The 13,301-nt window shown below is 36.5% G+C and overlaps 1 protein-coding gene across 5 annotated transcripts in view; it reads right to left on the minus strand.

Moving 5' to 3' along the window:
• Nucleotides 1–9,571: 9,571 nt before the first annotated feature.
• Nucleotides 9,572–13,301, minus strand: part of IL15 (interleukin 15) — a 39,078-nt gene continuing 35,348 nt past the window's right edge. For all 5 annotated transcript variants that reach the window (XM_056363054.1, XM_056363065.1, XM_056363045.1 and 2 more), the window contains 4 exons: nt 12,758–12,839; nt 12,226–12,267; nt 10,503–10,646; nt 9,572–9,914 (listed from right to left, as the gene is read on the minus strand). In XM_056363054.1, the coding sequence (XP_056219029.1) occupies nt 9,801–9,914; nt 10,503–10,646; nt 12,226–12,267; nt 12,758–12,839 (382 nt within the window). In that variant the 3' untranslated portion in view covers nt 9,572–9,800. The remainder of the gene's footprint in view (nt 9,915–10,502; nt 10,647–12,225; nt 12,268–12,757; nt 12,840–13,301) is intronic.

Below are 13,301 nucleotides of genomic sequence, written 5' to 3' on the forward strand. Positions count from 1 at the left end.
AAAGTTGCAGAAATTATTCATAATGATCTGATTTTCTTTGAATTAGTTGTAGCAAGCTTGCCAAAGGGACGACCAAAAGAAATACAGTCATCTATCATTTGTTATCTTGTGACTAACAAGAAAAATAAGATTCTTGCAAAAAGTGATGTAAAAAGTCACGATTAAGGTTAAAAAGGAGAAGAAATTCCTAGCTGTCATAATTGATGATGATGAACACCTGCTGCTCAGTATTGCTGCCACACTAGTAACTGGATAGATAATAAGTGACTTGAACGCTTTGAGATTGACCAAAAGCATGGTTTGACTTCTCAGTACCCCATTCAAAAAGAGTAGACTCTATCAATTATAAGAAAAAAATGGATTTTTTTTTTTTTCCAGTGGGAGAGAAAATTTAGGCTCATTGGGAAACTGATGGCTCGAAAGATCCCAAGCTGGGATTCCTAATATGTTCTGTATTATTGCAAGACTATAGATTTCAAGCTAATTGAAGGAAGTGTATGAGTCTTAGAAGATCTGGGAAAGGCAACTTTTAAATAGAATGGTTTCTCAGTTTTACCTATGGCACAGATAGCACACCGCTACAATAAAATATAATCAGTGTTAGTGCCTATTAGAAATGTTCTAACAACATAAGTATATTTTACATTTCCCTTAAATCCTCTTTTGTCACTTTAACGAGATCTGTCATTTATGGTAGAGCTGCCATTAAGGTTGTATAATGATTACTGACATGCAATATTTCATTTTGAAAAGCTCAGTACAGTTGCTTCCTGAAAGGCATTGAATAAACAAAGGTGCGAGCTGATGGCTTCAGTTCATCTCACAACAGGAAAATACTGTATTTGGGTCTAATGCAGGTTCCTTCAGCAATACTGTCACTGTATTTTAATATTTGATTTTGAGAAAGCAACTTGCCATATAAAAAGTTAGTTGCAGTTTTTTGTTTCCCTCAACTACAACTTGTGAAAAAAGTGTGTTAGAAACCATTCTCGGAGTACTTACAATGTTTTTATTTTTACTGGAGGCAGTCCTTAGAGTATGATTTTTTTCATGCTTTGTTATTCTGATGACCATTTGACATTTTCTGGTGGACAGTAGGATTGGTTTTTTCCATAACATTTCGCTTGGGTGCTCTGTGGACTGGACCATGAGCTGAAAAATCTCTTGATTAGTGCATATGGTAGTCAACCCAGTACACACACTTACATAAACACACACACACACATAAAACAAGCAGTAGTATATGAGTAAGTTCACCTGTTTGATGTGGGAAGGTGGATAAGCTCTAAGCTGTTCTAGTTAGAAGTAGATACATTCTGGTTACTCCTGAAGACTCCAATGCATGTAACAAAAATAATGCCCCTGCCTTAAAGTGATTGGAATGCCAGATATGAGTAGGTAAATACAGCAAATATACGAGATAGAAATAGGTGTATTTGAGCCTGTAGATGTTTACTGGTAAATCTGCATGTTCTAGAAGTCTAGAACACTCAGTGTAAATAATTTGCAATGGTTTGAAAACAAAACCATGTTTTTATTTTACTTGTTTAACTTTTTATAGTCAGTCCTTGATCCAAATAGCAATACCTGATACTTTCGTGAAATGTAGATATAAATTAAAATGTTTTTCTGCTACAAGTGTAGATAGAGTATTTTACCTTGTTTGTATCACAAAAATGGTAACATTTGGATTTTTTATGTGGCTAGTGCTCATACTATGTACCTGCCAACATAGACACAACGTGCAGTGCAAACCACAAAAAAAATCACATTGGTTGAATAAGCAGAATTTTATTGACAATAAATAGTATGGGAATGAACTCATAAAGGAATGTGAATATATTATATTAAAGCAACATTACTTTATTATTAGATTATATTATGTGCCATAAACAATGGTGTTAAGTATTATTATATTATTATTGTTGGTGTTTTTGATTATTACATTCTAACATAACCACAGTTCTCATCATTTAATATGTTCTGGCATAGAGCATATCTCATACTAGAGTTTGACCAGTGTCAAAAGCAACACTGTTATTGTATCATCATATAAAATAGCTGTGCATATTTGTTCATAAATATAACTTAGATAACATTAAAAAAAAAATATCTTTTTACTTGAAAAAAGAAATCAGTTCTGGTTAGATAATGGTGTATTTACCATCTTGATAGAGCAAAGAAAACACCAGAAAATAAAGATTCATAGGAAGACTGAATAATCAAACCATAAAATAAAGCATATATATATATATGCTTTTTAATATATATATAAATATATAAATATGCCATTTGTTGACCCCCTGAGCATCAGATAAATGTGCATAACATATATTATGCCCATTTATTTAATCCGAAAGGCACACTCACTTACAGAAAGAGATAGAAAGTTTTGGCACTGAATAAACTTCGGGTAATTCTCAGCTCTATTTCTTCAGGTTTAAAGAAAGCAGTATTTTGTATAAAACTACAATCACAAAGTAAGAAATCAGAATTACTGAACTTTTTATGCTGAAGAAGCCAACGGCACAGGGAGAAGTGATGTAAGGCAGAAGAGTTTCAGTCAGCTTCAAACTTTGTTAAAGCCTGTAACTTTGACAAATACTGTTCTGCTCAACAGAAAGTGCAGATAATCCTTTTTATGCTCCAGAAGTGGTTGATGTGAGACATGTGAAAGCGAGGTTGTTGGTGGATATATTAAGGCACATAGCAGGCTGGTTTATCTGGATGACTACAGAGTTTCTGTAATTGTATATGTAGATTGAACTCTGACCTGTATATATTGAAGTGGAGGAGTACTGAGTCTCACTAGGAAAAGAAACAAAGGGGCAAAATTTGTGTGGTTCAGGACTTTGTGGAATTACAGCCTAGGGTAAAACCATGCTGCTGGTTTTTCTTGCCTAGGGAATTTGAATATGATGAGAGACTAGCTGTATTACCAGATAAATCTTAAGTAAATACTTGGGTTTAGAAATCTGAGGGAACTGTGGACACATCCCATTGGAATATAAACCCATTTATGTTCCCTAGGGAGACTGGATTTTGAAGAATAGGATGAAAGATTCAATTCTTTTCCTGGGTGACAGCATTAGAGTCACAGTTGATAGGAACTCTGTTATGATCCATTTATGTTGGACATATGTTTTCACAAATGGCTTCTATTAAAACAGTTGAGGATGAAGGTATTTGCATCAAATAATTTCTTTTGTCCATGAAGACATGTTCTAAGGATTATGCCTCACACCTTAGGTAACTGCTGATGTTTCTTCAACTGCTTCCCTCCCCATTCACCATTGGGCTGAGACTTTAAAGCTTTTACCCAATAGTTAGTCATCATCCATCTCTGAAAAATCTGATTCAGACTCAGAAGGAAGAGAACCAGGATAAGATATTCATTTATATGCTGAACTTAAAATAAGCTTCTTTAGCCTTAGGTATTTCTCAAGAAATTTCGCAGAAATCCCCCTGATTTCTGTTTATATTCTAACTTAATTCCTTTTTCCCCTATACATTTTTCACTTTTAGAGGTAGTGATATGCCTATGCCAAGGTACAGATAAATCAGTCATTTAAACAGATGTTTCATTCTTTCTTGTATTTGACTGTCTTCTCCCCCATTTTTACAAATCCAATTGATTCCCGACCAGTTTGACTTACCAAGAAAATACCACCTCTAATAAACATTCAGAGGAGGGTGAAGTTTTGGAATATTTTTATTTCTTTACATCTTTATTTAAAGTGTTGATTAGTGGCCTAAATAAGCCTTTTGATAAGGAGATAAGAATTCTCCAATATTTCCAGGTTTTGGGGAGAAATAGTTGGAAGGAAACAGTGTAGAGATGCTGATTTTATCTTATTATTGCAAAATACATAATCTACTCATTTGCAGCTTTCTTTTCCTCCTTAAGTGCATGTGAGTAGTAGTCCATAGAGAGCACAGTAGCAAAGTTTAATTGTTTCTTCTCTGCCTCTAGAAAAGGTATAGCTCTTTACACACTACAGAATAGTCCCCTTTTAAGTATGGCTTAGTGTCACATTAATCAGTCTCATGAAGCTGTACAGAAATTCTGGTATGCAGTGCTGATTTGATTGCTAGTAAGGTGTGCCTTCATATGGATAAGCTGCAAGTGAAGGCCACTTTCTCAAGATCACTAATACTGGCTTAAGGATACAACTAAGTTTGTATCTTCTGCTTTGGCTTCATCAAGTTGTTCTGAGCAGCTAGTTCATTCTCATATTCTTAATCCTCCTGCCAAGACATCCCACCATGACATTGACTCAAGGACTCAGGATGGGAATTTCAAAAGTCTTTCAAAAGCCCCCTCTGGTGCCTGTTAGGGGGAAGACACAAATGATTTGACTGCAGTTATGGGAAGTACTCTTTGAAATTTACTGTTTAACTTTGAAATTGCAGGCATATCCTTATTTCCATCCATCTCCTTGCCAAATGCTGCTACTCAGAAAGAACAGATGCAGTAGACTTACAGTGAGTTGGAACAATTTTGATTTCACTGTTATCATGTAAGGTGGTGTTCACTTCTCCCTTCTGTTTGCTTTCATTCCTATAGTGGATGTTTCATTTCTCCTGTCCTTCTGGTTGTCGTGGTTTAACCCTGGCTGGCAACCAAGCCCCACGCAGCCACTCACTCACTCCCCCAACAGTGGGATGGGGGAGAGGATTAGAAGGGTGAAAGTGAGAAAACTCATAGGTTGAGATAAAGACAGTTTAATAGGTAAAGCAAAAGCTGCGCATGCAAGCAGAGCAAAACAAGGAATTGATTCACTACTTCCCATGGGCAATCAGGTGTTCAGCCACCTCCAGGAAAGCAGGGTTCCATCATGTGTAATGGTTACTTGGGAGGACACACACCGTAATGCCAGATGTCACCTCTTCCTTCTTCTTCCCCCAGCTTCTATATTCAGCATGACATCCCATGGTATGGAACATCCCTTTGGCTAGTTCAGGTCAGCTGTCCTGGCTGTGCCTCCTCCCAGTTTCCCACGCCCCTCCAGCCTTCTGACTTAGTATAAACCTTACCCAGCAACAACCCAAACCATCAGTGTGCTGTCAATGTTGTTCTCACACCAAATCTAAAACAAGCACTGCACCAGCTACTGAGAAGAAAACTAACTCTGTCCCAGCTGAAACCAGGGCACTGGTACTACAAGGAAAAGGTTGGCAGCTCAGTCACCTTTGACTATAACTGAGAAAAGCAAATCTTATGGTACTGGAGTCATAATTGCAACTAGGCTAATCTTAGATGACTTTATTACAATATTGTTCTTATATTTTCTCCATATTCTTCCTGTGAGAAATGCAACAAAACATTAATAGCTCCATCCTGTTGTAGTGTTTCCCATATTAAACTTGGAAAGGATGGCAGGCAGAGAAAGATTCACAAGGAGGGTTTAGTGGACAGTAGAACTACAGTATCTGTGGTGCAGCTGTCTAGACGAATGAGTTGACTAACAGTTGTACACGTAATTTACTTGGACTGGGTAGTGATGTGATTATCTAGTGCTATGTGTTGTAGGAGAGCTAATCTGCAACACGCCTCTGTCCCAGCCAGCTTACCTGGAGGCCATAACCTACTGGCCAGTAATTTTCTGTGTGAATGGAAATGTCCTTTACCTTGCTTTACAAAATAGATGATTCTTCTGGAAACGTTGACTGATCCTGTGGTGTGATAGGAGGTTAATGTTGTTGCTCCAGTGTAGCCACTTGAAACCCTACAATCTGTAATCACTGTACAGTGGGCTGAATGACTCAAATGTTCATTGTCTCTCTGAGCTTTTGCCGCATGGAGCTGGAATGGATCCTAACGAATCTTTCTAACTACTGTTTTCCTTATATAGCTATATGAACAAGATGGCTACTCTGAAACTGCTGCTGAGCTCCCAGCTACCTCACTGGAGGCAAAGAATTCCCTTTTTCATATTTTCCCCCAAACATCGAAGCTCCCACAAGAGAGGTCGCTGCAGTTCAGAGTTTGCCTTTTTCCACTGCCATTAATTATTCTGGCTTTCACAGAGTTCTCATTTCCAAATGAAGTAGCATCAGTGAACACTTACATCTATCACTTGAAAGGGGATCTGAATGGAGAAAAAGATGAAGCCGTTCACACTATCACTCAATTCAAATGAGGAGTCACCTCCTTCTGCCTGGTCAAAAGAGACCATCAGCTATAGACCTGTGTACTCTATTGGCCTGCCCTTTGCCTGCTCTTAAGGTTCCCATGGCCGCTAGCTTCTCACTGAAGGCATCTTGCCCATTAGAATAGCATCTCCTTGGTTAAAGAACAGACAAACGGACCACTGCCTCTGGGCAGTGATTAATTATTACAGACTTGTGCATCCACATGGGTAAACGTCTAAGAAGTGCACTGAGAATGTAAAAGCTTACTTGGGTATCAGAGCAGAATACTCCTTCAGAGTATGCAACAGTGATAATGTTATATTACTGGCTTAATTAAATCCTGTATAACCTTAGTCAGAACTCGAACTGACTTAAAAAATTGAGGTGAAACTGTCAGATGCTATGTTTAGGAACCAAAAGTATACTAGGGAAATGAAATTCATAATCCATACTGTGCTCTGTAATTGTAAAAGACAGTTGGACATTGCAGAAACTGAAATCTGTTGATTGTGCAGCGTAGATGGACTGTTTAAAAGAAAATCTGGACTGCAAAAGTTATTGGCTAAATTCTCTTGTGTGTTTTAAGAGGAAGTATTATAGGTAATAGTCCTTGTATAAATATACTGATGCTGATCCAGAACTGACTTTAAACTGTAAGGACTTTCAAACATCTCCTGTGACATTATCTGCACAGTGCCTGATCAACAGGTGCTCAAATATTCAGAGCCACCGAGGCAACGTTCTATTGATAAGTAACCAATATTTATCTTCAGGGGCTAGTAAAACAACAAGAAGGCAGAGGATGTCAGATATCATCTGCATGAGTGCTACCTGCATTATCCATTTAAAATATTGACAGAAATATGGACACTGAATACAAGGAAAGGAGAGGAGAGGAGAGGAAAAATAGATTTTAAATTATTGCAAAGTCAGGAACAGAACTGTGTAGTGCAAAACTTCTGTGTAAGAACGTTCTTCTTCTCTTCTGGTGTCAAAAAGCAGAGTTATTTTTCTTTCTGAACATAGAAACTCTCTGTTATGAGTCACCTTAGTCCCAAACTGAGTTGGATTAATTAGAGAAAATGCAGTATTGATCTTTTTCTTAACATTTACCAAGAGTAGTTGTAAAAGATTAGGTAGTAAATGCCACACAAATGAGTTGATCTTGTGTGGAAGAAATACCTTCCTCAACCTAGCAATGTCTAGTTCAAAAGTAGGCACCCTGAATTAGTTTTTACTGTTCTGTCTGCAGTACTAACAAGACAAATGAGATTCATGCATGTCTTAGTCATACTGAATCTTTTCCTCCAGGACATGTATGAATCCCCTCACTACAAAAAAATACCAACCTGACCTTAATTTAGCCCATCCTTTAAAAATTGATCAGATCATGTCTTGTAACCATAGGATTGACAATGTAGTAAAGATTTCAATTGGCAGCTTTGGTCCCAGGAAAGGGAAAACCCCAGGAGAAATACTGGAGAACTAGATTAACAAATGGCCTTTTATGGTTCTAGAATGTGCATCTGGAACAGGTGGAGGTAAAATGAAATTAAAGTGATATTGCCAATGTCCAACAGAAAGTGGCTACAGGGTGGCAAGATGAGCAGTCACAGACTTAGCAATATTCTTTCAGAAAGGCAAATTCCCAGCAATTAACATACTTGCCACTGGTAAATGATTTAATGAAAAACAGAATAAAATTAATCAGGTAACCCATTTTCATAATGGCCAAGATAAAGAAAACTGTCTGAGCAAAGGAGTTATTAGTTTCTCCCATCATGAATACGGCTGGACTGTGTCTCAAGCTCCCTCAAAGCTAGAAATAAGGAAAATCCCTTTATCTCTTTGATTAAAGACTACAGTTGTAATTTGGTATTATTTTGCCTATGCATGTGACATCAGGTAAGAGAAAATCATATTCAATGCATACCACTGTTTTAAGGAAAAAATTAAAATATAGGACTAGTTTTCTTTATCCAAACTATGTAATAAAACACTTCTTTCATTGCTATTTTGCAGTGGCAAATAATCTGTTTATTTCTTCTGTGATACCTCTGCTGTTGTTTAATCCCATTCTCAATATACTTATGAATTTACTGATCGGTTACTCTATAAGTCACCTGATGATGACACCCACTGTGCTCACATTCATGTTCCTTCTCTTGTAGTTTACTGGAGATTCAGCTCCTCAGTGCTGAAGACTGAGTGTTGGGAGTAACCCAAAAATAAGGGAGTACCAGGCAGTGTATTTGTTGCCACAATGAGATTGAGACTTCCTTCCTGCTAAGTGAACAGCTGAATAACTCAGCCATTTATCAAATGAAGATGGAAAAATGGAGGTGTCTGGAGGAAAGAATTACTTATTATAGATAGCAGTTGGTATGACATGGTTATGAATCACTAAGAAAGCAGTTACTTTAGAAAAAGCTGAAAGAACACTATGCAACATTTCAGAACTACCAGGGGACAGGTGATGGCACTGAGTCTCAGAAATATGGTTACCATGATTTCCAATAACCTGTCAAAAGTGATTCCTGCCTTTGAATTTCTTACCTGAAAAGGAGACCAAAGTTACAACCTCTTCTACATTGAAAAGATTTCTGCCACATATAATTTTTTTTTTCTAAGTGTGTAAGAGATTTGGTCACCTCCTTTATTCAGAGAATGAAATTTATGCTACTTTTCTTTGGTTGAAATTTAGATTGAAATCTTTGGTAATTGCTAAAGGAACTTTAGTAATTACCATAATGACTAAAGTAGTGTCTGTCAGAGGTAACAAATGAAGTAACCAATGATGTTCTGTCACCAGACAGTGGAACCAAGCATTAGCATTACCTTCTGTTGAGAAGACTGGAGATAATTTTTAATACCTTTATGCTACTATTGTAGAAAAGGGAAAAAAAAGGAAAGGAAGAATCTTTAAATAAATATTCTGTTTTTTTACTTTGAATTCTTAGGTGAAATAAGTAACTGGATTTACCTGAAAACCATGGTAGAAATAAATGTATTAAGAGATAGCCAATACACCTTTAAGACAAAGAGGCCTTAGCTTGTGTTTTGACACTAGTTTGTTGAAGAAATATTTAATAAGAAAAAAAAATGCAAGGAAAACTGTCACATGTGACTAAGAACAGAAGTGAGAGATGAGCTGTGATCTTCTAAGAGCACAGATGGTAAAGGGAGAGATTTCAGATTACAAAAATAGCTATAGCCAAATGCTTTAAAAGGGTATGATAATTTTATATTAATAGTAATAAAAGAAGAGCTTTTCTCTGAAACCCCATTCAGTTAGCCCTGAGCTGATGTTCATGAGGACATTCCCACTGCAGATACTGTGAGATCTTTTTAAAGAATTTTTTTGAAAAGTTGGTAAGTTGGGCAGTGTTTCTTTTCCAGTGAGCTTACCAAAAATAAAGACACTTTAAGTCAAGAAGAAGCTTTAAACCCTGTTAAATTCCTTTCATTTATATTTCATAACTAATATCATTTTTATGTACTTATTTATGAATACTCTGTGAACTACAAGGATTTTATTATTTTTTACATGTTATGGTATGTAAGTAGGACTGTAAATGTTGCTCTTTTCAGTTTATTGTTGGTGACAACATCATTTCTCTGAGGATATTCATGGAAGATCTTGGTTCCCAACTTGTGTCTTTTGGTCAATGTTTGCATTCCTTCTGTATAACCTTTACAAAACTCTGTATAAATTCTGTAAAATTTTTTTCTTCATACTCTTCACATTCTTTGCACTTTGCTGATGTTGTAGAATTCAGCTGAAAAACAAAATGCAATAGTAAACCAGGATACTGATCTATTTTTTCTGAGAGACAACTAACCCTTGTCTGTCCTGTTTTTTTTTAATAACTCCAATGCAGTCAATGACTACAGAAAGGATTGCTGGAGGCTTACACAGTACTTATGGTCTGTGCAGCTCCTGGCCTGCTCTTTCAGTAGGATCAGCTTTCAAAGATACAGCACTTCAGTGAGAGATGCAAGTGGCTGTCCCTTTTGAAAATTAGGATCCTTTTCTGTATGTGTCTGACCATACCTGACTTTTAGATACTGAAGTTCCAAACTGTTATTTATACATACACATTCAAACACCTTCATATGTATACATGCACAATCAAAAGTATCTGCTTTGAAGGGAATCCTGTTGGTTTTTTTTTTCTAAAAAACCACTAAATTTTGCTTTTTCATTGTTCTATGTGTAGCTTTTTCACTGTTATATGTACAGGTTACTACATCCCACTTGCTTTCATCTCTGCTATTCCACTTTTTATATGATGAAAGAGGTATTTCAGCTACTGAAGTAACACTTTTGACTTGCCTTTTTTCCACAGACTGTTGGTGTTACTTACCTTGTTTTTTTCAAAGCTTATGTTTCCATTTTTCCATATGTTTAATACATCCTGTGTTTTACTACAATTTTTGATAAGACATTCTTGAAGAATCACATTTGTCTCTAGGAAAAAGCATCTCATTACAGGTTCTTGGCATTCTTTCTGAAAAAATGAAGTTGTAATAGTTTTACGATTAAAAAGGAATAAGTGAATGTAGGATATAATTTACCAATATGTGGCTAATTTTTATTTACTGCCACCTTCTCCTAATATTCAAATGCTTTTAAACATCTGCAAAGATTGGCTGTGAGAGCTAACAGCATAAAGGCTGGCCAATTTGCTAAGATGAGGTTAAACGTAGGGTCTTGAAGAACCCAGGAAAATAATTAATTAGGATAAAAATTTGGGATATAATTAAACTTAGCAGAATTAAGTTAGTATCATCCTTAGTAGTCTTCTTCAGAGATCTGAATTCAGAATAGGAAGAGGAGAAGAGAAAGCAGATATTACCTGTATTTCACAAATTAAAGACAAAGAGGCAGAGGTACTAATTTCTCCATCCAGTCAACAGTAAAGCCAAGGATAAGTCCCAGGTTGTCTAACTTCCATGTCAGATTGTCCCACTTTAAGAAAATCTTCCAGGCATTGCAGGGTATTAAATCAGCCATTACAATGGGTTAACCTCTCTGGCTCAGTTCAGTTAAGAGAATGTGTGTGCAGATGTGGATGTGTTTGTTTTGCGACCATTTTTCCGTCATGTACAGGGCTAACTGTACAGACGCATCAGACAGTGCTTTCTCAGGCTTGTCAGATCCACTGAATAAATCAACACCGCTGTATTCTGCATGCACACTAAGACTATTCTGAGACGGTCAGGCCATCATTTCTAGGAAATCTTTCATTAACACTTTATGTACAAGATTCATGTATTTTCAGTGTTTGGGACAGTCCTTGCATGAATGTTTAAGTTGTCAGGAAAGTAATGTCTCAGGAGCAGGATACTACCACAGCAATAAATCCAGCCAGTTCCACCAGGGCTACACCAAAGGCGACTGCTTGGAGTGGGGTACTGGCTGGATTAATTTTCTTGGTGGGACGCATGTATCCTATGGAGTGCAGACTGAGCTCCACAGCAACAGATTATGAAAAAGTCCCTTCAGGAATGCATTTAAGATGATCATATTTTACATAGGTATCTATGATTGCCTTAAGAATTAATTGACAAATTAACATAATTCATCCTTTGCAGGATCTAATTCCTTGAGAGTACATAGGGATACATAGGTACATAGGCTACGCTAAGGAGTGGCAAAAGCAGAGAAATGCACAAGTAGATGCTGACAGTTACTCTCCATATTCCACCTCTCCGGTATTTTATGCCATTAAATAGCTCATGGTGTTAAACAAATTACTTTGGAAGTATTTTCTTTGTTGTTCTTTTCCTCCCTCAAATTACAAACAAATACCAACAGTATTTTAGCAGTGTTTAATAAATTAATTTTGGATCATCCTTTTAAATTGAATTATTTTAATAGCAGATGATTCAATAAAAAGAATTAATACCTGCTTACAAAATTTATCGTAAGTACTTTAACTAACAAAACTGTTCCTTCCAAGGCAAATTATTTGATTTCTGAAACTTTTCTCAATTTAGACCAAGGCTGACTTAGGAGAAAGTTGCTAGTGAAGAAATGAAGCTATCGTATTAGACCAGTTGTGGCCAAATTTCAAGTTTACTTACATCCTCATCTGTGTTTGCAGTATATAAACTGACATCAATGTCCTAAAAGAAAACAGGAGTTAGAATTATGAACATTAACTAACAGATGTAGAGATAATAAAGCTAACTCTGCAAAACATGGATTAGCTCCAAATTTAAAGGCCCAATCCATCCAGGTACAGGGAGCCAGCAAGTCAAAGGATCTTAAAGTAACCCAGTAACCTGCAGGATGGGCTTCACTGTGAGGAGGACTCAACAGAATCAAATCCTACAATACTTTCTCTGAAGGAGCTAACTCCCAAGCCCACTGCCCATTTTCTTATGAAAAGTGAGAAAGAAAATAGTATGTAATTCTAGAGTCTGCAGTATTTGGTCAACTCCAATTCCCTTTAACCTCCTATTCCTTTGCTTCCACCCATGAAACAGCATTATACAAACACCATTCCTTTTCCTTCTCCCTGTCACTGACACTTCTTAACTGAGTACAGTGTTAAATATTTAATTATGTCAGCTCCTATGATGATAAGAAATGAAGACTTTTTTATTAACTTACTTTGGATGTCTTGATCTGCTCCAAATCTTTCAGAACTTCTGCCCACTTGCACTGACCTGCTGCTGTCTTTGGTACAGAAGCACTAGAACAGAAGAAAACAAGAGACCATTAGGCTAAACACTAGGTATACACAATGTTTGTGCTGGAAGAAGAGTCAGAGATCATTAAGAAATTATAGGTACATTGCTTACATGTATACAAATATATGGTAAATGTGTGGGGCAAATATATTTGACAAATTATAAAATCACACAGATAAATATAATATAGATCATATAGATAAAAGCTATCTCAGAGTCACACACTGTATAAACAGTCAATGTGGTTTTTAAAAGGCCAGTTTTGTAGAAAGTAATGCAAGAGAAAGGTTAAACTACTTAATGTAAAATACCTACAATTCTTTTAAAGTGTACAAAAAATCACAAATTTCAAAGTCTCTTATATGAAAAATCCACCCACCCACCCACCCACCCCCACTACTATGGAATTTCTGCCTTAAGCCCTGTAGAAATGTAAATTTTTGTGTACCAGGAAAGCTTCCTCC

This window comes from Falco biarmicus, chromosome 1, assembly GCF_023638135.1.
Source record: "Falco biarmicus isolate bFalBia1 chromosome 1, bFalBia1.pri, whole genome shotgun sequence".
In the NCBI taxonomy this organism is placed as follows: Eukaryota; Metazoa; Chordata; class Aves; order Falconiformes; family Falconidae; genus Falco; species Falco biarmicus.